Below are 26,502 nucleotides of genomic sequence, written 5' to 3'. Positions count from 1 at the left end.
ATATAAGCTTGTATTTTTATAAAAGCAGGGGTTGCAGCCTCCTTTGAAAATTGTGCTTGTCATCTGGCAATTGGACTGTATGTGTATCCTACCGTGCATATGCAGAAATATTTACTCAGATTAAAGTACTAATACCAATGCATTAACTTAAAAAAAAAATTAAAAACTTGGATGACTAAAAATCTGATAAATTTTAGAAAAATGAAATGCTTTTTAAGTAATTTAAAAACTGTTTATGAGCCTAAGTCATTGAGGAAACATATGTCCATCTTAACTGAATTTAAAAATAGTATTTTAAAATTAATTCCTCTTGTTTACTTAACAGGACCTAAAATCCAGGTTTCTGCGATTGTCCAGTAAGAAGTCCGAAAAAAACCACATATCTCTCAACTGAGATCCTAGTAGATACACATATTCCATTTATTTTTACAATTATTTATTGAGAATTTTAAGCTCACGTGTTCAGCTAGTGATTTAAAATCTTAAACTTTGTACCAAGAACAGGATTTGGAGTTTATGCAGTTTGTTGCTCTTTGTTATTAGTATTATGTTTAAATACTGCACAGCGTTAAATACAAATTACTAGTCTTTTCTTAAGCACAGGCAATACCTAAGTATAATGGAGTGAATGATTTAGAACGCTGTATCATTCAGTAAACATTAAATATAAATACCATTAAAACGCATCACTGACAAGCAATCAGACAGATACCACAAATTTAATCTCATACCTCAGTGTTTCTCGAGCTGTGTATCCAGAGCCAATTAGTATAGATTCGTCAAATAGCTTGTCCATGCATGGAATAAATTCTATAATACAAAAAAACCACTACATATATCACCAAGAAAAGAAGTAAACAAAACAAAAAGTAATTAAACATTGCATCACGTAACTAATGTACTTAACCACAGCCAGACTACAGTGAATTTATTATGCAAGTCATTTTTCAAGCACACAAAAAGCAATATCATAATGATAGAAAGTATGTTTACTTAATTTTAGGAACTTTGCACTAATTTTTCCCCTAAATGGTATACTTTAGCACAGGGGTTGGCAACCTACAGTACACGTGCCAAAAGGTAGCACACAAGCCGATTTTTGATGGCACGCAGCGGCGGGCTGAGTGGCTCAGTCTGCTGCCAATCTGGGGTGCCAGCAGCACTCAGCACGGTTCTGGCAGCACTCAGCCTGCTGCCAGTCTGGGGTTTCGGCTGCCGGCCCCGCTCAGCCTCCTGCCGGCCTGGGTGAGCAGAAACCCAGGCTGGTAGCGCTGGCTAAAAAGGGGGCCAGCGGCCGGGATTCCGGCTGGCAGAAGCTGGCCGACAGAACCCTAGACTGGCAGCAGGCTGTGCCGCTCAGCCCGCTGCCGGTCTAGGGCCCCGGCCACGGGCCCTGCTCAGCCCAGACCGACAGTGGGCTGAGCAGGGCCTGGGATCCTTGTCTGGGGTTCCAGTCACCAGCCCTGCTCAGCCTGCTGACGGTCTGGCGTTCCATCCGCCAGCTCCTGCCAGTCAAGATCCCGGCCACCAGCCCCCCTCAGCCCAGGGTTCTGCTCACCCAGGCCAGCAGGAGGTTGAGCGGGGCCGAAGCCTGGGACCCTGACTGGCAAGGGGCCAGCAACCAGAACCCCAGACTGGCAGCAGGCTGAGTGCTGCCGGCACCCCAGACTGGCAGTGGACTGAGCCACTCAGCCCCCCGCCTGCCCCGCTTAGCCCGCTACCGGCTGAGTGAATGGAACCCCAGACTGGCAGTGTGCTGAGCAGGACCAGTGGCTGGGACCCCAGACAAGGATCCCAGGCAAGGATCACACTAAATTGATAAAATAAAATTAAAATGCAAATCTTAAATGAAGCTTCTTAAATAATATTTTAAAACCTTATTTACTTTAAATACAACAATAGTTTATATAATATATATATATATAGAGAGAGAGAGATACACACACACACACACACACACACACACACACACACACACCCCCCTTCTACAAATGTTAAAATGTATTACTGGCACGCAAAACCTTAAACTACAGTGAACTTGGCACACCACTTCTGAAAGGTTGCCAGCCCGTGCTTTGGCATGTACACAAAGCCAAAAAATTGGTATAATAAAAAAAAAATTCCAGTTCTACATAACAAAAAAATAATGTTAAGTGTGAGGTGTGAATCCCCAAAAAGTAATTTCATAATCTATATGAGATGTTATCAACTTATATTAAGGCCAAAAGCTCTTACTAAGTTTTCCTAAAACCTATTTGTGGCAGGGTGGACTAGGTCTGGAGGCCCCCTGCAGGAGGCCTCATGGCTCTAAATCACCCTGCCCCAGAAAGGCAGAAAGAGGTCCTCCAGGCACCCTAGAGTGGCTGCAGAGGAGCAGCCAATCAGGAAGCTGATGGAGCAGCCAATTTGGGGCCAAAAGGGCCCTATAGAAGACAAGTAGCAGAGCAGAGAAGTTTAGTTCCTGCCTGGAGCTTGAAGAGGGAGGACCAAGTGCCAGGCTGGCTGAGCAGCAGGACCATGGAGAGCTCACTGGAGGCAGAACTGAACCAGCCCAGGGAAGACTGCCAAAGACCGGGTGCTGCGAACGGTGAGGCTTAGTGGAGGAAACTGGGTATGAGGGGGTTTGGATGCACAGGGCTTGGGCAGATGGGGGAGCAGCTCGTTGTACAGGGATCCCTCCCTCTGCAGCTGAAGGATGATGGGTGCAGGAAGGGGGGGGGAGGAAGTTTGCAGAGATTCTTGCAGCTGGGAAGAAATCTGGGGGTGAGTCTGACTCAGCCCTGGATGCCATGCAAGGGAAGTAGTCCTATCCTCCCACCCTAGCAGAGACTAGCAGCTGAGCCAAGCACAGGGTAGAAGCCACCAGCCGGGTCTTCCCCAGTCCCGCCTCCTGCCCCACAGTGATTTACCTCTCTGCTGACTGCCCCAGGCACCCAAAATATATTGGTGGGGAGGGTCACATGACCACCCATGGCTTCCCTGTCAGAAAGTCACTTTTCCGCAGAAAAGCAAATAAATCTGTGAGGGACATAAATTCTGCACACTCACAGAATTCCCCCAGGAGTACTATCTGGATACTGCTGATGATGGGAATTGTGGAGAAGAGTTGCTCATGCACAACATCCACATTATGCTACGAGACACAGAAGTCGACTGCTAGACAAGAGGGACTAGAGAGTGAAGTAGAAAGAGAGATGCAATCTCCATTAGGTTGGAATGCAGGAAACATATTTAAAACTAAGAAGGGCAACTTTCCATGGATTCTCAAAATGAACAGGGAGCCAGTAGAGTTTGTTTGGTGATGTGCTTGCAAGTGCACAGAGGATGACTAGGAGGAAAGGCAAGCATCAGCACTGTTGCTAGAGAACTCAGATTTAGGAGGAGGTCAGAAAAGGAAGAAAGCATTATTAGCAAATCTAGAGTTTTTTCCACCATATCAGGTCTTTACAATCAATTACCTACTATTGTGAGAAGAGATGAAGCCATGAATAAGAATTTCAAATGTGGAGCTGAAATTAGTATACACAAGGAATACCACAGAGGCAGAAGACAGATGTGGGGGAAAAAGAATTGAGTTCAAGACTGCTTGCGGTGTAATAGCAGAGAAAACTGAAGATCTGAGTCAAGAAAGGGGATAGAGAAGGAACTGTGCTTGATGAGGGCCCTCTTGCTCAAGAGATCAACTTGTCGAGACATTTAGCTGAACAAAAAGAGAGGAAACCACAGGTTTTATTAGCCAACACAAATAGAGAAATTTTGATCATCCACAATTAAAATATCCAGTATAGAAGTCCCATTCTTAACATAAATCTTTGGTTGTGTCACTACCCACTCTAAATTCTTTTAATTTGCATAAAAACCAATTTGGTAAATTACATTACGCAGAACATACCACTAAGGGATTCTGCTAATGGCTAGTTAATGAATATGACATATCAAAGATTTAACAAGTACAAAATGATATGAAATTCCAGGAACTTTGAATTTTCAATCTAATTTATATCATTTTAATCTTTTGAAAGAAAAATGCCACTTGCAGTTCAAAACATGCAGCATCAACAGAGATATAAACCTTTAAAATGTGCATGAACTTTAATTTGCGTTTTAATTTTAAGCAGCATTAATAAAATTTACATTCTGAAGTCAGTTTTTAAAACCTTTGCCTGAGATTTGCATGCACACAAAGTTTTGCCCTTTTCTTTTAAATTGATTAATATTGCATTTACTGTGGCAGCAGTGGAGAAAAAGGACCTCTTTTCTCTCCCCTGCCCGCCTCTCAGAAGATTAAGCTCCAAGAATAAAAAAAAAGGGGGGGGGGGGCACGAATCATAATGGCAAGTACTATATGATCTGTCAATCAGCATGGGGGTTGCACTTTGAAAATTTCTTCCACTCAGATATATTACTGATTCCCACATTAGGTCCCATTTTAAGCATAAGGAATCCCTTGCAAACATGTGGCATCCAAAATAAAAACAGTTTTAAGTGTGACTACAATACTACACTCAAAACCCTGGAAAACCTAAAGAAAACATTGTGTACTAATTCCTCTGTACCTCCCTAGCCCAGCTCTGGCACCTGAAGCAGTGGACCCTTGTTAGCGCACAAGGTGAGTTATTCCACCCATCCCACCCAGACTGTTTTGGGGAGGGGGCGAGGCGGGGGAAGAGATGGAAAAATAAAAAGTTGAAACAGAGCTAGGCTACTCTAAAACTTGACAATCCTGCCAAATGAAAAGAATGAAGAACAAATCTACTGAAGAACCTACATTAGTTCAGACTGAAAGAGGTCTTCTGTCTGAAGACAAAAACTGAGCCGAATTAGCCAAGCAAAATCACTTTTTAGGTGACTATTCCCACTGATGTCAACGGATTACTCATGTGCTTTATTTCAATCATGCACATCAATGGTTGTAGGATTAGGGTCCAGGTGTGTATCAGTGCATAGTAGCACCATGGCAATTGCACAGGTTTTTAAAAAAAAAAAGCAAATGAGCTGTCAGGGAGCCTTGTTCAGTTCTCCATCCCACTCTAGGACATATGACAAGCCCCCTTGCCTGGGAGCAAAGAAAGATGTTAAGCAACAATTTGGTTGACAATTTCCCCAATAACCTGACCCAAAGAACTCAAAAATCCAATACAGCCCAATTTAAGCAATTTTATAACCACTACCAATGGTGGTACAATAATAATAATAAAAAACAAAGCATCAAGCAAACAGAGTGGATCTGAGACATTTACAGTTTCTACCCATGTTTTAAAAAAAAAAATACATACGGCTCCTCAAGTCTGTGGTAAGAATGTGCTTAGCAGCTATTAGAAGCTCCTTTCGGAGATGTGCAGTTTCCGCTGGACAATTGGATAGTAACTGCAACATTCCTTTTACCATTTGCTGAGAATACTTAGCCACCAAATCCTGTAAAGTAAATATGCTCAAGTTATATTTGCAATGCAGATTGTTTTAAACAATTGTTTTGTTTTCAGTTTTCTGTATTTGTAGCTATCTGTAATCCCACCTGGCAGAAATTCAGAATTTTTTTTCCCCCCTTAAAAATTCTGCCTGTAAAAAAATGAAGTTCAGTAGACAACTGTTCTATACACCTTTTCTTTAGCTGGAAGGTTTGTCTGCAGACTTGAACCTGATTTTTTTTTTTAAATAAACCTTTCAATAATAGAACAAACCTGTAACTCTAAATTTGCTACACAAGTCTCCTCCCTCCCTAATCCCTGATGCATGCTGTGCCACTCATCCTCCTCCTCTTGCTGCTTCCCTGCAACAGAACTCACATTACTTATAACAGCGACAATCTTTAGCAAAACCTACCTGGTATATTCTTATAATGTAAGCCAAAAATGATAATGTTTTAATCTGGGCAGCAATAAAGTCAGCGTACAGCTCCTTATTGTAAAGTTTGTGTTGCCTGAAATTGAATTGAACAAGTGTTATGCTTATTTTGTTCTTCCTCTCTTTTTGAAATGAGTTTAGAGGTCATGAATAGTGCCAGAAAGGGCTTCAGTTTGCTGTATAGTCAAATTACCCAAAGTTGAGTAAACCTGGGCTCTCAAATCTTCCCTCCTTTGCTCAGAAGTGGCCTAAATCTAGTAGGGAAGGATCCACCATTAACATTTCCAGCTCCTTGCTAATTCGATGCTTACCCTCTCAGGCAGAAAGGTGTTAAATAATCAGGGTCCTACACACGCTGTGGCACACTGGAAATTCTGTAATAGCTTGATAAGCATTTGAAGGTTTTAACTTATTAAAATGAGCAAATGATATTGAAAGCCCTCAGAATGTGAGCGCTTTCTACTGCATTTCAGACCACCATGTAGTTTCTGGCTTTCTACAGAATTCCAAGATGGCATGCTGACAGAGAATACACAAATCTGTACCTCCTCCTCCAGGGGTCACCTCCACTTTCCCTCAGGTCAAGAACGCTCTCCCTACCTTTCTGCCTTTCAAGCAATTGCTCACTTCAAGGAATTGGGAAGACCGGGATAGACTGCCTCTTCCTGCTTCCCCTTCTACAACCACTGGCTGCTTATCAGGCACGCTGTCTCTCTGAAGCAGACAGAGTAGTAACCAATAGGCAGAATATCAATGTCTGCCTAGACAGGAGGCTCTCACAGGTCCAAGAAGAGCAAGAACACTAGTTTTGTGGCAGGATGGAGATTCCATGAGTGTGTATCCCAGTAAACATGGGGCCTGGCAAACACTGCCCACTGCAATAGCAATTGTTACGATGCTGTTAGATGGCCACTTAAAAACGAACTGAGACAGTTCCAGTGACAGTCTGGGTCACTAGTGAACTAGGATATATTCAGGCCAGTGACCTGGAATGGAAATGTTCAAAGACTCTTAATTTGCTGAGAGCCAGGATAATTTTATTATAGAACAGTTTTAAGTCAAAAGTAGCGGAGATTTATTGTAGTTGCAAGCAACCAAAGGCAAACAGATGTGTTTTAAGATAAATTTATCTTAAGATTTTGGATCATTTTTAAATGGCAAAATTTAGCTATTAGTAAACTACGAACATAAGAACGAACATACTGGGTCAGACCAATGGTCCAGCTAGCCCAGTATCCTGTCTTCTGACAGTGGCTCATCCAGATGCTTCAGAGGGAATTAACAGAACAGGCAATTTATCAAGTGATCTATCCCCTATCATTCAGTCCCAGCATATGGCAGTCAGGCTTAGGAAAGCAGAGCGCACAGGGATTACATACCTGACCATTTTAGCCAATAGCCACCGCTGGACTATCCTTCAGAACTTTTCCAATTCTTTTTTTAACCCAGTTAAACTTTTGGCCTTCTCAGCAACCTCTGGCAATGAGTTCCACAGGTTGATTGTGCATGGAGTGAAAAATGTACTCTCTTATGTTTGCTTTAAACCTGCTGCTTATTTATTTCATTCAGTTGCCCCTGGTTCTTGTGTTATTTCTAGCTTAGTGGATGGGGGGGCGGGGGGACCTACAGAGCATGAGTCATACTTAGATCTATTACCAATATGACCCAGATTCAACTGAAATTGTTTGATAGTCTTACCTGGCTTGCGATGATACCTGTATTATAATCGTGTTCATGATCAAGGGCACAAATTCAGCCACCACATTATGAATGTTCAGTTTGTAGAGCTAGAAAGAAACAAACAACTTGAAAACAAAATCCAACACCCACATTTCACATTTGTGCTCAGCAAATTATTACAGAGCACATCAGGAAAAAAACTAATCTGAATGCATCATCATCGTGGTGGTGGATTTTGCCACAAGATCTTACACCAGTTTTAACTATTGACCTAGACACAATACATAGACTAAATAAACAGGTAATAATAAAATATTCATATGCAAGATACTGTACTAACCTGATACATTAGAACAACAATAATGGGAAGCTCAGCCAACACTTTCAAGGAGAGAGACCCTCTGGGAATTATAGAATGCTGAAAGGTAAAAATATTTTTAAATTTTCATTCTTTTTCAAAAGAAAAGTACTAAAAAAACCTGATAACTAATCCTTCATAAAAACCATGTAAATTATTTATCATTCCTTTTAATAATTAAACATTCAGGATAAACAATACTTTAATTTCAGAATGCATGATATTATATGGAAGTTTTATTCTTTGGATAAATAAAAATTCTATGCAGACATTTCTTGATCTGTAACTATATTTATATTTTAAATGCAGCTTTGATAAATACAACTCCAACAGCAAGAAGAGTGAGTCATACACATTTTTAAACAGAATATTTTTCAATATACCTGCTACTTTTAGGTAATTCAAGACATAGACTCAGATACTAGAGATGGTGCCACCTGTGATCTCTCTCTTTAAGGGGTTGGGGCTCAATTGCACCAACTCCATGGTGGAGGGAATGAATACAATAGCCATGTGACAGAGAGCATGTGGACTAAGGGCTTGGCTACACTTGTGAGTTAAAGCGCAGTGGATCTAATTTACCTCGGATTTCAGTAAGGCATTTGATACGGTTCCACATGGGGAATTATTAGTTAAATTAGAACAGATGGGGATCAATATGAAAATTGAAAGGTGGATAAGGAACTGGTTAAGGGGAGACTACAACGGGTCATACTGAAAGGTGAACTGGCAGGCTGGAAAGAGCTTACTAGTGGAGTTCCTCAGGGATTGGTTTTGATTAAATTTTATTTATTCTTTTTATTACTGACCTTGGCACAAAAAATGGGAATGTGCTAATAAAATCTGCAGATGACACAAAGCTGGGAAGTATTGTTAACACAGTGAAGGACTGGGATATCATACAGGAAGATCTGGATGACCTTGTAAACTGGAGTAATAGTAATAGGATGAAATTTAATAGTGAAAAGTGCAAGGTCATGCATTTAGGGATTAATAACAAGAATTTTGATTCTAAATTGGGGGCACATCAGTTGGAAGTAAGAGGAGGAGAAGGACCTTGGAGTATTCGTTGATCACAGGATGACTATGAACCGCCAATGCGATATGGCCGTTAAAAAAGCTAATGCGGTTTTAGGACGCATCAGGAGAGGTATTTCCAGTCGAGATAAGGAGGTGTTAGTACCATTATACAAGGCACTGGTGAGACCTCATCTGGAATGTGTGTGCAGTTCTGGTCTCCCATGTTTAAGAAGGATGAATTTAAACTGGAACAGGTCCATAGAAGGGCTACTAGGATGATCAGAGGAATGCAAAACCTGTCTTATGAAAGGAGACTCAAAGAGCTTGACTTCTTTAGCCTAACCAAAAGAAAGCTGAAGGGAGATATGATTGCTCTTTATAAATCTATCAGAGGGATAAGTATCAAGGAGGGAGAGGAATATTTAAGCTGAGTACCAATGTGGACACAAGAACAAATGGATACAAACTGGACACTAGGAAGTTTAGACTTGAAATTAGATGAAGGTTTCTAACCATTAGAGGAGTGAATTCTGGAACAGCCTTCTAAGGGGAGTCGTGGGGGCAAAAATCATATCTGGCTTCAAGACTAAGCTTGATAAGTTTATGGAGGGGATGGTATGATGGGATAGCCTAATTCTGGCAATTAATTCATCTTTCATTATTAGCAGGTAAATATGCCCAATGATCTGTTAGATGGGGTGGGATCTGAGTTACTACAGAGAATTCTTTCCTGGGTACTGGCTGGTACTTGCCTACATGATCTGTGTTTAACTGATCACCATATTTGGGGTCGGGAAGGAATTTTCCTCCAGGGAAGATTGGCAGAGGCCCTAGAGGTTTTTCACCTTCCTCTGCAACGTGGGGCACAGGTCACTTGCTGGAGGATTCTCTGTACCTTGAGGTCTTTAAACCACGATTTGAAGACTTCAATAACTTAGACGTAGGTTAGGGGTTTGTTACAGGAGTGGGTGAGTGAGATTCTGTGGCCTGCATTGTGCAGGAGATCAGACTAGATGACCACAATGGTCCCTTCTAACCTTAAGTCTATGAGCTCACTACCCATTCCACACTTGCAAGGCATATAGAGCGCTCTGACTCCAGGGCAAGAGCACTCCTGCTACTCCACCTCGGCGAGAAGATTAACGCTTGGGCGTTTCAGCCAATGCACACGAGGCATCAGTGTGAACGAGGTGCTGCATTACTGCATTCTGATCAGCCTCTGGAAACGTCCCATAATTAAGTCAAGTGGCCACTCGTCACTGTTTTAGAATCACTGCAGGAATGCAGTTATGCCCTTTGAAAGCTCTGTTTCCGAGAGCCGGCATGCTTATTTGCTCCGAGACAAAGCAACCATTACTGCGGAATACTGTGTGAGAGAGAGGAGCGGGGGTAGGGAGGGTCCTACTGCTGTTTGAACTTACAAGACAGCATGCTGACATGCTCTCACCCCCAAAAACCCACTCTCTCCCTCCCCCACCCCCACCCCCCACACTCCCTGTCACACTCTCCAGAACTCCTAGAGAGAAGGCCCAGGAAAAAAGTCTGCTAGGAGCAAGAGCCAACTAGGTGAGCTGGGTGAAAGGTGTGGGCTGTTTTGAACTTTGTGGTAATAAATCACACTCCCACAAGGGGAGAATTTTTTTGAGAAAACACTAACAGTGTGAAGTATGATTGACTGGAGAGGAAAGGGAAACTGAGGGTAGCAGCAGAGCCCAAAGCCAGATCAGGTAAACCGTACCACAGAGACCATATGAGTTAATAGGCTTTTTTTTCCCCCCCACCCCTCCAACATGTGAGGTCACAACTTACTCAGTGTCTGATCCAACTCCACATCAAGTCAATGGGAGTTTCTGTTAACTTCATTGGGAGTTGGCTGCAGTCTAAATTATGCAGTGTGCCCATTGTAAAAGGGATATCTTCTGTTCCTACCTCTATGGCTAATAAGTTTGAAAGGATGGATATGCCTTTTAGTTGTTTTCTGTAAGATTTTCATCTTTAACATATGGCCAATTTTACAAGTACTCAGTATTTGAGGTCACCTAGTCAAAATACTCACTGTTCTTGTTTCACTGTCATCTCGTTCAGGATTTACTTTCACCACAATTGTTGTAATCATACCAACCATTTCTGGGGAAGGAACTGTATTCTCTGGGATCACCTGAGGATTCTCAAAGTATCGATTCTACAGACACACAAAGCAGAAGTTTTAAAGAAGAGAAACAGATTTAAATTTTATTAAAGCTAATGTTAAAAAAATTGTATAACACACAGGTTGAGAAAAGTGTATACACATCTGTGTATAGTGCTTAGATTATCCATAAATACAAAGTTTATTTTTGAAGTCGTATGATACATAGAGTACATAATCAGCAATAACTCAAAATTAGGTGAGTAGATTCAACAATACAGTTTAGATATTAGACTCCAAATACTCGGGTACATCACTCATGAAAAGTTGTAGAGATGTGGTTGTGGAAAGCAAAACATAACAATAAGTGGAGATTGTCTCTCAGTAATTGAGAATTGGGTAGGTTGTCCATTTAGAAAATACAATCCATGAGTAAAATATTTTTTACTACTACTAAATTCTTCAGAAAAGAGCTTACTTTCCTTTCTGGAGTTCTTCAGGGTGCTTTTGTGCATATGGATCCCATTGTAGCTGTGAGCCCACAAACTCTGAACCACCAGTGTCCACTGGGACTGAACATTTGCTGGATACACCTTTGCATTCCCCAAAGAACATAAATAATGGAGTTCTTTCACTAAAACAGAATAAGCAGGTAAGAACTCCACATGAGTGGGAAGGAGGGCAGATCATTAGATCCATGTGGACAAAAACCATCTTCAAGGACTCCAATTACTGTGAGGCAAGTAATCACCTCTTTCTTCATGCATTTGTTCTTACAGATCCCACTGCAGGTGATTAAGTAGCAGTTATCTTTCAAGGAGGTTAGTGACAGGAGTCCTATCTAAAAGTGACTCTAGGAGAGCCCTACCAAACTGGGCATCTGATCTCAAAGCTGCTACAATGGAGCAATGATAGCTAATTGGAGTTCTGTGCATACATTTAGCAACCTTATAAATCTCAGAAATATTCTCCCCTGAAACAAGAAACAGAAGTTGACTGAGAACTAGTAGAGCATTTCTACCTTGAGAACAGGTTGTTTTGTTTAATGTATAAGAAATCTAAATACAGTCTGTAACCCACTTAAGAGTCTTTCAGAGAAAATAACCAGCATTATAGACTTATCACCAAAAGCCACAAGAAGTCTGGATGATTTCAGAAATGGCTTTATTCTGGAAAGATAAAGGGACATAGCCCTAAGACTATCCAAGAGTATGTCTACACTAGCAACTAAGTTGACCTATATTAGATCGACTTATAGCCACCGCAGTGAATATCCACACTACACTCCTTGGGTCGATGGTGCACATCCTCACTAGGAACACTTGCACGAATCTAGGAGTAATAGGGTGGGGAAGAGAGCCAACAGGATCCCGGGCTCCTGGCTGGCTGCCTCCCCTGTCTGCTCCCCATTCCACGCCCACAGCAGTGGGAAATCTGCCCAGGGCTTCTCCCCCTTGGGGAGCAAGGTCCAGCTGCCCCAGCATCTCCTCCCAGCCCACTCCCTGCCAGGAGCTGGGCAGTGTTGTCCGTTTCAGGGCTCCAGCAAGGAGCCCAGAAATTGACAAGACAGCCAAGGTTCCCAGCCAGGAGTGAGGTCCAGTTACCCAGCTCTCCTGCCATCAAATTGACAAGACAGCCAACAGCCCATGTATGTAATGCAGTGTTTGCATTGCCCTAACTACACCAACATAAGCCTTTCGTGAAGGGAGTTATGTCACTGTAGTATGGCACCTACATCGGTGGGAGCAAGGCTGTAGTGTAGACACTGATAGAATTAGATTGATGAAAAGCAACTTAGACAGACAGACCTGGTCTATACTACAGAGTTATAAGTGTGCGGAGGTTAGCCTGTGCAGGAGATTTAGGAAAAAACTACAGTTAAGTGTATAAATTGCTTTATATAAAAAATCTGAAGCCACCTTTTAATGACCCTCAACAGATGAGTGATAAGCTGATATAGCGGTCACATGACTCATTAGAGTTCATCTACAGTCCCAAGTGTTTCAAAGGCAAATAGTCCAGAAGAGCTGCAATAGAAAAACCCAAGGACTGAATGTGTTTCAATAGACCACAAGAAGAAACAACTTTTTAGCTTGAAACATGCTTCTCAGAGGCCTTATTGCTCTGGATCAAAAGCTCTTGTACAGCCACTATCTACAGACCTTAGTCAGCTAGTCACATGTAGAGAAGCCAGGTCGGTTTGCAGCACCAGGCCTTGGTTCTGCAGAATGACATCTGGGAGGTTTAGCAGCAGAAGTGGCCTAATTGATAGGTGCATCATGTCAGAATACCAGAACTGATGCACCCAGGCTGGAACTATCATTACTACCTTGGCTTTGTCCTGACAGATCTTTCTAAGGACTTTGGGAAATAATGAAATAGAGAGAAACATTTTAGCAGGTTTTTCTCCTATCAAATCAGAAATACATCTACCATAGATCCTGAACTCACTCCTCTTTGGGAAGAAAACACTGGAGACTTTGTGTTCACACTGGGAGCAAACAGATCCAGCAAATAGGGAACTCTGTTTAGCACTACTTGATTTAAAAGTCTTTCAGCTCCCACTCGCACATGAATTGTGATGGAGCTCTTTCTGCTTAGATGATCTGCCAAATAATTCTGGGTACTTGAAAGACAGAGCTACTAGGATGATCTTTTGTAGGATGCACCAGTCTCATAGGTGTATCACTTCCTGACAGAAGTGTCATGATCTCACTCCCCCTGGACTCTCCATTCAACACATATCTTGATGGACAATGCAACAGCTTTGAGTGGTAGTGCCCAGAAAGAGAAGCAGAAATGCCTTCCAGGCCAGATGAATGGCCCTCAGCTCCAGTACATTTCTGTGTAACAGACTCTACTCACAATAACTTGCCCTGTATTCAGAGGAAGTCCACATGTGCACCCCAGCATCGTTCGAATGCATCCATCACAAGAGGTTTTTTTTAAGGGGGCAGTGGATGAAACATAATTCCCCAGCAGATTTTTAAGGGTCTGTCCACCAAAGCAGAGACACTGGCATGCCAACAGGCAAGTCCATGTTGTATTTGACTGGCTGATAAACTGTTCTTAACCAACTCTGAAAAGACCAGAGGACTTACGGAGTCACATAAGTAAAGCTGCCATATGACCCAGTAAATGGAGGTAGAATCTTATGGAGGTTCTCAGATGAGATTGCAGGTATGAAATGAGGTGACTCATGAAAAGTCTGTGTTTAGGAATGTATGCTCTTGCCAGTGTGAAGTCCAGCACCGCCCATACAAATTTTGTGAACTGAGGTGTGAGATCGGACATGTCTCAATTGATCCTGAGGCCTTGTCAGGAAAACAACTGTAGAATTGTATGAATATCCCTAGTGATCTGCTGTGATGCATCTCCTTATCTCGATGATTATCTAGCAGGACATCTATGTTGGCCCTCTTAGATGTGGCTGTTTCAAACAAGGAACTGTGGCAGTCCCCACTTTCTATCTTGAGAATGCCTTTATTAATAGGCCTGGCTAATCAACCCTGGAAAATGTCAAATAATTTAGGACAGCTCTCTTAAATGATCTCTAGCAGAAACACTAAAGTGTCCACCATTCTTCGAAGGAGGTCTTGAACTAGTAATGTAAAATACTAAATGGTTAGCTGGTAAGCATTAGTATTACCAGTTAACCAACCTTAATCATTAACCCCCAGCACCAGGCCAGCCAGCCAACCCCCAGCCCTGGGTCTATCTCCCTTTACTCGGTTAACCGATTAAACAATTTTAATCATTTAAACGGTTAACTTTTTAAACAGATATTTACAGCTTTATCTTTCATGGCCTTAAAATAGTCTTATTTTTTACATAGCAAATGTTGTCACATCTTCAATCAATACAGCCAATATGACCAGGTTGGTCCTCATATTCCTTGAGGAGGTCTTCCTCATCACTATATAGTTTCTGTTTAGAACCATGAAAGAGCTCTTAGAGCAATGACTGAGCCTCCTGAGATGGGGTGTGGGTTTGTTTGTTGGGGGGAGGTTAGGGAAGACAACAACTTTATTCTAGATCTTGATGCAGCTGTATACGGCACAGAGCAGGGAATGGCTGAGGACTCCACACAGAACATTAAGGCCACTGCATCCCAGAAGATAAAGGCATATGGTGCCGAAGAGATGGGAAACCAAGGAACACAACAGAAGCAGGAGATCCATGACTCCTTTTAAGGTTTCTCTCAGAAACCCCTCTAGGCAAATGAGAAAATCTCCTAGGAGAACAACATCTGCTACCATATGAAAATGAGCAGATCCTTGAGTGTAGAAACACAGAAACTCAGAACTCCTTGGTATTGAAGGTAGACAATGCTACCATAGAGGATAAATGCAGGCAGGTTCATCTTCGGTACTCTGAAATCCAAGCAGAGCTTTGGATACCACAGATAAAAAGAGAGAGATTCAGCAACGGGGATTCTAGTTCTAGGGAGATAGCTAGATCTGCAGAAGATGTAAAAATAGCCTGGGCAGAAAGAGGAGGTGGTACAGATGATAATGGTTCCAATGCAGCTGCCTTGGCACATCTTATCACAACGCAATGATGTGGTGGCACACAGCAGGGCTTTGGAGCTGTGCTCTAGCTCCGTTCCACGCAAAAACCTGCTGCTCCGCGCTCCAGCTCCGCTCCAAAGCCCTGACATACAGGACATCTATGCCAACTGTACTTAAGAAACAGTATTGACCAATGAAGACAGAAGCTGCACCCCTGAATCAAAAGAATGGTGCCATGAGTCCGTGAAACCCCAATGTGAGTTTGAAGGAATAGCCTTAGGCAACTCAGACACATAATGCCTTTTACCCTTCCTCTTGGCCACTACCACTGATGCAGATTGGTGCAAAGCTGCATCCAGAGAGCTCTGCTTTTTCAAAGTCACATTGGTTCTGTGATTCTTCAAAAAGACTGAAATCCTGTTCACATCACTTCTTTTTTTCCTAAGAGCAAACAGAAGGCTTAAAGTTTCAGGGACTCCCAGAATTAAAAGACCTCTTAACCCCCCAAGTTGCATCTCTTGTAGCCAAAGCACAAGCTGAAACAAGTTCATAAGCAGGAGCAGACTGCTCTCATGCAGGAAACTCAGAATCAAAAATCTTATCTTTTGCAGCAAAAATCATCATCAAGTGGTCATCACATGCCTTGTGTGTGTTCAAAAAGAAGAGAGTTATAAATAATATAGTAGTCTGAGATAGGAGATTCCCCTAAACAAAAAAAGGCACTTTATACGTGTATCATTTATAGGCACAGCTGTCTCGCAGGCAGGGCAGATTTCAGCCATCAGACCTGAGACTCGGAAAGAAAACAAGGAGTCTTTCGGAGGAGGTAGAGGAGTTAAAGTCAACCAGCTCAAATGAAACAAGAAAAAAAAGTTGAGAGGAGAAAACAAACTATAAAACCCTAATCCTATCCCCCAGAGCAATAAAGACATTAAGCATCAACTCAGTGCCTCGGACAGTAAGACTAAAGTGAGTGATGGTTGGGGCTGCTCCATTTTTATACCCTCATTGTAAGTGGCATAAGAGTGTACAGGACAACTCCAAAGGAAACAGATGCCTAGACGATTCCAGTCTCATGCACTCGAAACACTCACACCTACCAGGGGATCTTTGTGAACATAGACTTGAAGAAGCTGAAATTCTATAGATTAAAAAACCATGTTACTAAAACGCTGGGCCACTAATGAGGTTAAGGCCTAGCAATACTGCAACTGCAGAGCCCATGACTGAGGTGCAGTGTCTAAGACCTCACATCATGGACACTGCTCTCTTCCTATGTTAGAGTAAAGGCTGACTTACAACACAGTGAAAACAACAAAAACCAATTTCTATTTCATGATGGCAAATATCAAAATACTGTGTGACTGAACATGGCAAAAACAAGTTTCATACTTCCTATTACTAGCGAAGTGTTCATCACACTAAATCTTGAAAATAAGACTGAACTACAGAGTACTAATACTCTCATTTTAATCACTATTGATTGAAATAGTAGTCTCTCTACAAGTTCAATGCTAGTTATTAAGCAATTAAGAAAAGGCTCAGATCAGATCTTTGAGTCAGGCACACTTACAATTGCATGCCTCCAAAACACTAGATGTTGTCTGAGGCATAGCAGCTGATTTGTTTGTTTGTTTGTTTTTAAAATATACACCTCTGCCCCGCTATAACGCTGTCCTCAGGAGCCAAAAAATTCTTACTGCGTTATAAGTGAAACTGTGTTATATCAAACTTGCTTTGATCCACCGGAGTACACCCCCTCCCCCGGAGCACTGCTTAACCGCTTTATATCCAAATTCGTGTTAAATCGGGTGGCGTTATATCGGGGTAGAGGTGTACTGTGTGTGTGTGTGTGTGTGTTTCTAGAATTAGGTTCCAAGTAAAAAAAAAAAAAAAAAAAAGAACCCTTGACTAAACTAATAGTGACTTTACTTGCTAACACTAGTTAGATTGTGTCCTAAAATGGAGGTCTATCAGAATGTAAGAACAGAAGTCTGCTACTTCCTGTCTTTTTTAAATATATAAAAACGTTATATAGTTACCTTTTTATTTTCTTTAAAACAGCATTAGTTACATGTCACTAACTTCAAAAGACTCATTTTAATTTATGCTAATTATAAGATAAGTAGTACCGCTTTCAGATACAGACAGTGTGATCACAGAGAATAAGACTTACCACTACTTTTGGAAGTTCCTTGTAAATCTGTTTCACAAAGTCCAAAAAATGATGAATCTAGGTAGAAAAAATATTAAGCTTACTGGAGGGTGAGGGGGAAGAAGGGGTAATCAATTTCATTACTTTAGGATCCTTACATCAATACTGGGGGAAGTGTACTCTAAGAATCTTATTACTTATTGTCAACAGATTAATTTCACTTAAGTATGGGGATGAATCCTCAAAAACTTAAAATGGATTGGGGAGATCCTTTTGGAGAGTTTCTTTGGACTACTAAGCCAGTTTACTGTCAACATTAAACTTGAATAGCAGTAGAAAGACCCTCACAATAATAATTCAAACACAGATACACCATCATTATTCCAAAACCATTAAATCCTCTCAATGGTGGGATAGGGGAAGAAGAGATACTACAGTTTTGGTTTTCTACTTCTTGTAAGACACTCTGTTACTAGGGTTATGAGTACAGTATAAGAACCTACATCAATTGCTGACTTTCTTCTTGCTCCTATTCTGGTTTTATTCCCTTCTCTCAGAACAAAATACTCCCAATTTTTTTCTCCTCTCATGGATTCTCTCTTTTTGGTGGTCCACCTTCATATCCTGAGATTTTGGTCCTCCACCTTCCCCCACCCATCCAGAATATTCTGGTCCCCCAATCCATGTTGTTCTGCCTTTCAATCTTTATCTTTCATTTGGGATGTTTTGGGCTGCCACCTTCCTTCTATGTATTTATTCTCCGTCCGACTTTTCCCCCCAAGGTCATGCTGGTACCACAGTTTTTGCGCATAGAATCTGGCAGAAATATTATCATCAGAGTGAAACTGCCTGAAAGCTAGTCAGTTGCACACTTGGTTAGAACAGCAGATTGTTACTCCACTGCAATAAATCTAGTCAGATGGCTCATAAGGATTGAGAGCAAAACTGACGCTGCTCCAGAGTAAAACCACTTAGAGTGTAAACCCAGGCACAATCCTTGTCTACAGCATTAACTATCAGGAGAATTTTTAAAATGCAGGATACCCACAACATATTAACTCCTATAAAATACTGAGTATAATGCATGAATATTTCTGGCATATTCATCAATTAAGTATACCAGAAATAGATCAATTCAGACAGAGAGCATGTAGAGTAACTCTTCTACATCACATAATAAAATACAACTCACTTCTTGAGTGATTGGTGGCCGGAACTGTTTGTGTAGTTCAATAATTATTCTCAAACAAATAAGTACATTTTCTTCATTCTCTGTCTGGAAAAGATGAGCTTAATTAGTCCATTGTTGTACTCTTAAACAACTTCATTAAAAATATATTTTACATAGCTTTAATTTAATCTCAGTAACCTAGAAAAAGTTTCTGCCTAATATAAACTGCCACAAGGAAAACATCTCATTTTTGACATGTTACTTATCAGAGCCCAGTCTTGCAATCTGTGTGTACAGTTATCCCATTAAAATGTCAATGGAAATATTGAGCCTGTATCTTTGGCAGGATTAGGCTTCAATCCTGCAACCTGCTCTACTTTGGCAGACCCCTTTGCAAAGCCCCATTGATTAACCAAAGTCAGTAGGGCTCCTCATAGGGACAGTGATCCTTTCACATAGAGCAGGTTACACTGGGCCTCAGTTATCAATAATTTAGATTCGATGCAAGCAAAAATCTGAAGGAAGGACTTAAAATGGGCCACTGATCCCCTCCTCTTTACTTATGTAATAAACTAGTCTAGAAAAAATGTTCTTTCATGACATCTCACCTAGAGTAAGCTATCAAGAACAATTCTGTGTCTCAGTAAAATCCTAGCAAACCTTTCAAGAGTATACATAAGGGTAAAATAGAACCCAGAGATGTTATATATCAAAACATCATCATGAAGTGAAGACTAATCAACTGCCCCTCTCATCCTGTCCCAGCAGCTCAAACAGTGCAATTATTAATAATGGAACAAACCCATTCTAAAGTGACTCTAAACCCCAAGCATCAGTGTGGTAAGAATTCTACCCTAATATTTTTCGGGAGGAGGAGAGAGAGGAATCTCTCTCAAAATCTGAAGCATCATTTTAACAAAGTGAGATAAATAAAAATACCTCTAGAAATCTAAACATCACGGACAAAACATTTTTGGTATGGGGACGAAGATGTTCATTTGTTGGTATTCTATGAATTATTTCGAGAACTAGCTTTCGCAATTGCTGGAAAACAAAACGAACAAAGACATCTATTAGAACTTAAATAATCAAAACTTTGTAAGGATAATCCTTAAATCACTAAAGAAAAAATTCCTGTTAAATTCAATATTGCCTTAATGTGTTAATTCACTGACAAACTATATACTTTAAAACAAAAAAAAAAAACACCTTTCTTCAAATAGATTAAATGCCTATATAAATATACATAATAGTTTCTTGTAATGGTCAAATATTTGGCTATAGAGCACAGCGCAAATTTAATTTGCATTCTTAAACTGCAATTTAAATTAAAAGAATGATAAAATATTCTGATAACTACTCGACAGTAATGCTTCAACTTTTGCCTTTAACTCTGTAATGCAAACTTAGTTAGTTGTGATCATCTCAGTAATACAGCCAACTGTAACATGTACACTACTTTAAGTGATAGAGAGGTATTAAAGAACATATTTGCAAAACAGAATGGCCAAGTTTATTCAACAAGTATCTTACTGAGAGCAATACAGACTTTTTCAATTCTGCCTCTTTGTGTAGATATAAAACCTATATTCAAAAATAGATTTGCTCACTGAGCACTCTCTCTAATCTCTCACATTTCTGAATTAGAGAATTAAAACTGCACAAAAAGATAACTGCTGCTTTGTACAGAGTACCTGTGCTGGTTTCTCCTGCAGAAACTGCACCTCTCCATCCTGCAGAAAGGTAAGAAATCGAGGGATGATGTGTTCCAGGAATGTAGAATACTGAGGGGATGATGTTACATTCTAGTTATTAAAAGAAAAAACAAATACTTCTCTGAATACTCTCATTTCAAGTGTGATTTAACCAAGTTACTTGTAATACACATGCTACGCAGACTGTCATCAAAATATAAGTTATATGCTGTTAACCAGTGAAAAAGGTTTTTGGGTTTGTTTGTTTTTTTTTAAACTAAATCTTTAAAGTATTAGCGATCAACCACCTTCTGACAGAAAGGACATTAAAACTGACATTAAAATGAATAAAATTGAACATAGGAGTCTTCCCCTTCTGGGGTATTTTTTCCTACTACTGCACAAAAGATATGAGCGGCAGCAGAAGCAGACACTGGAGCAACTCAGGAGAGACAGGCACAAAAACAGAGGATGGGAAGATACTCAAGACCTCTTAGCTCTCTCCCAACTTTGCAGCAGCCAGGAAGCTCTGGAACAGGGAAAAGAGAAAAACAAACAAACATTCTCCCTTCCTGCAGCAATTTTTGAAGAATGACACTCCAAATTCATCTGACACATACTTGCAAGAGCTGAGAGGAAAGATTGCCACAGATGTCAAAAGAGTTGCATAGGCAACAAATACATGCATTCAGGTAAAGAAGTATTCCCTAAATCAGGGGTAGGCAAACTATGGCACACATGCCAAAGGTGGCACACGAATTGATTTTCAATGGCACTCACACTGCCCAGGTCCTGGCCACTGGTCCAGGGGGCTCTGCATTTTAATTTAATTTTAAATGAAGCTTCTTAAAAACATTTTAAAAACCTTCTTTACTTTACATGCAACAATAATTTAGTTATATATTATAGGAAGACACCTTGTAAACTAAAATTTATTACTGGTACGTGAAACCTTAAATCAGAGTGAGTAAATGAAGACTCAGCACACCACTTCTGAAAGGTTGCCTTCCCCTGTTCTAGACCATAAGCTGAGTATGATAATTAAACAGAATATGGAGATCTTTAATAAAGTATTTTATCAGACCTATAGTTTAACAGAGCTTTTCAGATTTTGTAAATAAGAGTGATTAAATGAAGACTTGGCACACCACTTCTGAAAGGTTGCTGACCCCTGGCCTAAATGCTTTCAATATCTGGCTTTTTTGTATTTAATACTATCTTCTTTATGGTGGAGCTATATTAGCTTGAGTTGCATGTCCCTAGGTTATGCAGCGTTAGGTCACATCTGTACTTGGATGAGAGGTCTCCATGGATAACCCAGGGGCAAGAGGAAGTGGAACAGCAATTCATTCAATAGCAATGTCAGAGATGCAGGATGTACCTTTGGGCAAGATATAGAACAGAGGTCCTCAGCACTGGTCATTAAACATTTGGCATTTTTAATTATGTGGACATTCTTGTCCAAATGTCCCAGATTAAATTATATTTGGCTAATGTACCTAGAATTCAGTACTTCTAAATACAAGCCAACACATAAGAACGGGGGATTCCATTCAGATTTTAGTGTAATATAATACAATGGTGTCATTTCTTGAGCAAGAAATGCAAACCTAGCATCTAATATTTCTACATGGTACCTCTTATGCATCCCAGATGAACACAGTATGTATAAACTATTTTCTCCAGCTCAGCTGATGCCCCTCTTCCCCTCTCCCCCAGCCCCTCCCAAGAATTGAAAAGGGTCAGTGTTGTCACCTCTAGCTCCAGTCCTCAAGGAAGGAATCCCCACTTGATAGCTCACCTTCACCTCTAAAACTGCTGCATATCTCAATACCCAAAAAAAAAAAAAAAAAAAAAAAAAAAAACCACACAACCCACACACCACGAAGCCTGCTACTTCAAGAGAGCTAAATGTACACCTGAACTCAGTTACAGAAACAATTCCACACACAAATTTATCAGGTTATGCAGTAAACACTGCTGAGGTAAAATTCAAATACATTTTCATTAGTTTCTTTATGCAAAACTTACTTACTGAACAAAGATTTTCTGTTAAAACAATTATTTGAGAGAAAGAAATCCTGGCAGGACACAACCTATAGTTCTTCAATAACTCTGCTAATAAGCTTGAAGTGGACATGTAATGCATTCTAAAAATGAAATAAGGCTTTTCTTACTTAAACACAGAACCAATGAGTAATGGCTGTTTACTTAATAATTAGCATATGTTTGAATTTAACAAACAAGAGCAGAAATCCAGATTGTATACACAGCAAGAACAAGAAATATTGCATTTAAATCATTCAAGAAGTAAGTTTATTCAGTAATTACCTCAAAATTCTCACTGACTTCTTGCATCATTTTCAATTTTGTTTCATCAGCTGAAAAACAAAAAATTGCAAATTCAAGTTAATAATTAAATGTGTGACAAATACCATCAAACATTCACAGGTGAAAGAAGCAATCAGATCTTATCAGTTTAGCCATCACTGCCCAGTTGAAAGGGACACATTTCTCACAATCACACAATTTCATACTCACACTTCATACTCACACACTTCTCTCTAAGGCTCAAGTAAATAGTGCTCATCATTTTGCTTCTTCAAACATCAAGGATCAAAGGAAATGCAAAGCAAACCCCATGCATGTTTACCAACCAACTCAATAGACAATATTACAGAACTCCTTGAAGCAAATGAGTAATGAAGAATTACATTTCCTTACTAAATAGACAATAAACTTACGTGTATTAACATCTGTTAGAGCAGCCACAAACTGGAGGTATTTCTTCATCAAAGTGGTTTGGTCAACCACAGTGGGCCCTTGTGTCGAAACAAAGGCCATTTTTTTTTTGGACCAGATTAGAGTTTATTAAAAAACTGGAAAGAAAAAAAAATCAGCCCACCTACAAAACAAAAAAACACTGTAAGTAGGACGACTTACTAGTGGATACCACCATCATCTAGATTTAATCCTATGACATTATTTTAAAGGGGCATCATCAATTTAAAAATCATATTAAGCCTACAATTGCAACTCATAACATTTAACTGAAAAAAAAAAAAAAAAAGAGAGAAAAAATTGTTATTGAATCTTTTACAGAATTGCATATAGTCAGTTTTCTCTCTTGTTTTTGTGGGTCTATCAAATGGCAACGGGGAAAGAATAATTTTAAAAGATTAGGAAAATACATCAGAAAAGACTCAAAAACTGGCAAGGGAACTCAGAGGTGGGAGCACAACATAAACTTCTTTTAGCAGCATTCTTTAACTTGACTGGATTTCAAGTTGATAATGTCCTTTTAAGTGCCTCTCAACAAAGCTTCAGGGTACCTGAAACAAGCTTTTCCACAAATAAGTTCTGAGTTTCCAATATGTAATAAAACTTGAAAGCAGTAGAGTTTCAGTTGGCTTTAGTTTTCATTGTCTGTCACAGTTTTACTGCTGACCTCATTTCACAATCCATGCTTACTTTCTGTCACATCTGACATCTTAATTTGGTTTAGCTTTCAGATCAATCTATGTTTCAATAAAAACACACTGCACTTTTACATAGCCTTTCATCTTAATCTCTTTGCAAATACTGATTAAATGTCACAAAACTCCTGTAATGTTTTGAGACAATTGGTCTACCCTGGGGAACAGAGAGGTTCTGTGATTTGCCCAAACGGGAAGGCAGCTCATGACAGCACTGAAAATACAACCTAGAAGTCTCAGCTCCTCTCTACCCTTACCTTCTCTGTCTTGGTGGCTCTCTCCTGACTGAGGGGGGCACTTTGTCTTTGAGTGGACTCCATCTATGCTGACCCCATTCCAGCCAAAGTTCTGACCCTGTAATTGTGTGAATCCTGTTACGGATTTTAAAAAACATGCACAAAAGCGATATTGCATCCAGCTCCTCCTACTAGCCCCCATTTCCTCTTAGGTCAAAGCCCTTGACATCTGTGACGTCTCTCCAACCCTTCAGACCAGAGCTCCTGACCCTCCCTCCACCCTCAGCCCCACCAGAGCTAGAACTGCCCACTCATCCCATCCCTGCCCTTCACCCCGGGAGGGCCTCCAACCCCCCCACTGACAGATGGCTGCCCCCCAGCAAGGGAGCTACTCTCCTCCCGCCAGATCCCTGCCCCCCACCATGAGAGCAGGGTCTCGTCTCCCCCTCCCCCAAGCGCCAGATCCCTTCCCCCTCACACATTCCAGGGCCTGGCCGGGCTTCCCCACCCCCGCCCCCACCGCAGGGACTCTGTGCGACGTGACAGCTCGGCCCCAGGCTCTGTCCCGGCACCACGCCCCCGGCCGGGCAATACCTGCCCCGCGCCCGGTCTGTGCCCCGGGCTGCCGCCGCGGCCCGCCCCTGGCTTTACCTGCCCGCCCCGGCCCCCCGCTCGCGCGAGTCCCTCCTTTGTCGCCTCCAGCCTGAGCCCGCAGCCGGGCGCGGCGCATGGGCACCCAGCGCACGACGGAAGCTGCCGAAGTTCAGTTCCGGCCGCCGCCGCCGCCTGCAAACGGCTTCGCTCCCCGCCTCCTCCTGCGCATCGCTGCTCCGCATCTCTCCAACACCCCCCCCCCACCCGGCCCCGTGTCCGGCCGCCCCGACCCCTCCCCACCCGAAACAGCGAGCGCCCGAGTCAGGCAGACACTGGGGGCCCGGGGCTCCCCACCCCCGCAGCGTCAATGCCCCCGGCCAGGCACCAAGAGCCGCTACACCGGCCTCCCAACCCCCGCGCGACAGGCGAGAACCAGCCCGGCCACAAGCGCGGGGTGGCGCGGTGCGGCGCAGCCGATCGCACCCCTTGCAGGCGCGGTGCCGGGCAGGCTGCGTGTTAGCGCATCAGCAGCACCCCCAGCTCAGGCCAGTGCCCCGGTATTTACCCTCGGAAGCTGCGTAGCTTGTCGGTTCCCAGCAGCAGGCCCACCATGACCCCTGGGCAGAGCCGCCCCTCCCGCACAGGATCCGCCCTGCTGTTAAAGCGACAGCCAGAAAACACAGGCACTCAAGACCATGTGACAGAGGCGAAGTTAAAACCGAAAGGCGCTTTGTTCTCCCCTGCTCTGAATACCTAGATGTAGAAGAAAGATGCTTCCAAGGATCGGAACCAAGAAGTTTTCCCCACTAAAACCATGAGCAGAAAGGAGATGGAAGATAAGCTGACAGCCCCGCTGCTGAATTAAGCATGAACACAGGGCGTGCAGAAACTCAACTACTGTGAAACCCTGTTGGTCTATATAATGTGTATAATAATTTTTATCCCACTCCACACCTTGTGTGAAGTGCTTGGAGATCCACAGCTTCCATAGAACTGGACTGGACCAAATAACAGGATTTGAATGAAAGCAGAAAATTCAGCAACTACCCTAGCTAAGGAGGCAAAACTTGTTTCTGCTCAATGGTTTCTTTTGATAAGTCAGCTATACTGATTCAATGGCTCTTGATGACTATGGTGATGAGCAAGATATAGAATAAAAAATAGAAGGGAATAGAGTATAAATGTTGGAAGATGGGTTGCGGGAGAAGATTCCCCAGACAGTGGGCACATTCAGAAAATTTATTTGCATGACAAACTATAGAAGTGTCATCCAAGTTAACAAGCTGTACTGCAAGAGGCAATCAATTAATAATAAGTGGGATATCATATTTTGTACTGAGCTCATCTCTCTCATTCTATGCTTTGAACTATTTTACAATAAAATATTTGTATTAAAAGTAACTCATCTTACCCAGGCTGACATGATTCTCCAAAACCCTAGTGTCATCCAGTTTGTATGAAAGAGCTAATACAAAATAAGGTCCTATCCTGCAAATACTTATGTGTTTGTAACTATGCATGGGAGTAGTCCCAGTCCATTCAGTGAGTCTACTTACATGCAAAGAGTTATGGGCTTGCAGGATTGGGACCTAAAATATTATTGCTTTGTATTGTATTATTAGCTGTAGGACACAC

At 41.5% G+C, this 26,502-nt stretch overlaps 1 protein-coding gene across 12 annotated transcripts in view; it reads right to left on the bottom strand.

The window, feature by feature from the left end:
* TRRAP (transformation/transcription domain associated protein) overlaps positions 1-26,206 on the bottom strand; it is a 169,003-nt gene extending 142,797 nt beyond the window's left edge. For 8 of the 12 annotated variants that reach the window (XM_030578969.1, XM_030578975.1, XM_030578974.1 and 5 more), the window contains exons 1-14: positions 25,433-26,206; positions 24,295-24,391; positions 23,306-23,466; positions 22,893-22,942; positions 20,562-20,672; positions 19,807-19,911; positions 18,889-18,972; positions 17,718-17,774; positions 10,959-11,084; positions 7,865-7,942; positions 7,543-7,631; positions 5,824-5,920; positions 5,277-5,415; positions 732-810 (exon numbers count right to left, since the gene is read on the bottom strand). In XM_030578969.1, coding sequence (XP_030434829.1) covers positions 732-810; positions 5,277-5,415; positions 5,824-5,920; positions 7,543-7,631; positions 7,865-7,942; positions 10,959-11,084; positions 17,718-17,774; positions 18,889-18,972; positions 19,807-19,911; positions 20,562-20,672; positions 22,893-22,942; positions 23,306-23,405 — 1,115 coding nt within the window. In that variant the 5' untranslated portion in view covers positions 23,406-23,466; positions 24,295-24,391; positions 25,433-26,206. Of the gene's footprint in view, positions 1-731; positions 811-5,276; positions 5,416-5,823; positions 5,921-7,542; positions 7,632-7,864; positions 7,943-10,958; positions 11,085-17,717; positions 17,775-18,888; positions 18,973-19,806; positions 19,912-20,561; positions 20,673-22,892; positions 22,943-23,305; positions 23,467-24,294; positions 24,409-24,924; positions 25,009-25,432 lie in introns of those variants that run through there. The other 4 variants (XM_030578970.1, XM_030578973.1, XM_030578971.1 and 1 more) reach the window with 4 other exon arrangements.
* Positions 26,207-26,502: the final 296 nt, after the last annotated feature.

The sequence above is a fragment of the Gopherus evgoodei genome, chromosome 10 (assembly GCF_007399415.2).
Source record: "Gopherus evgoodei ecotype Sinaloan lineage chromosome 10, rGopEvg1_v1.p, whole genome shotgun sequence".
NCBI classification, from domain to species: Eukaryota; Metazoa; Chordata; order Testudines; family Testudinidae; genus Gopherus; species Gopherus evgoodei.
This window is presented reverse-complemented; position numbering and strand designations above follow the sequence as displayed.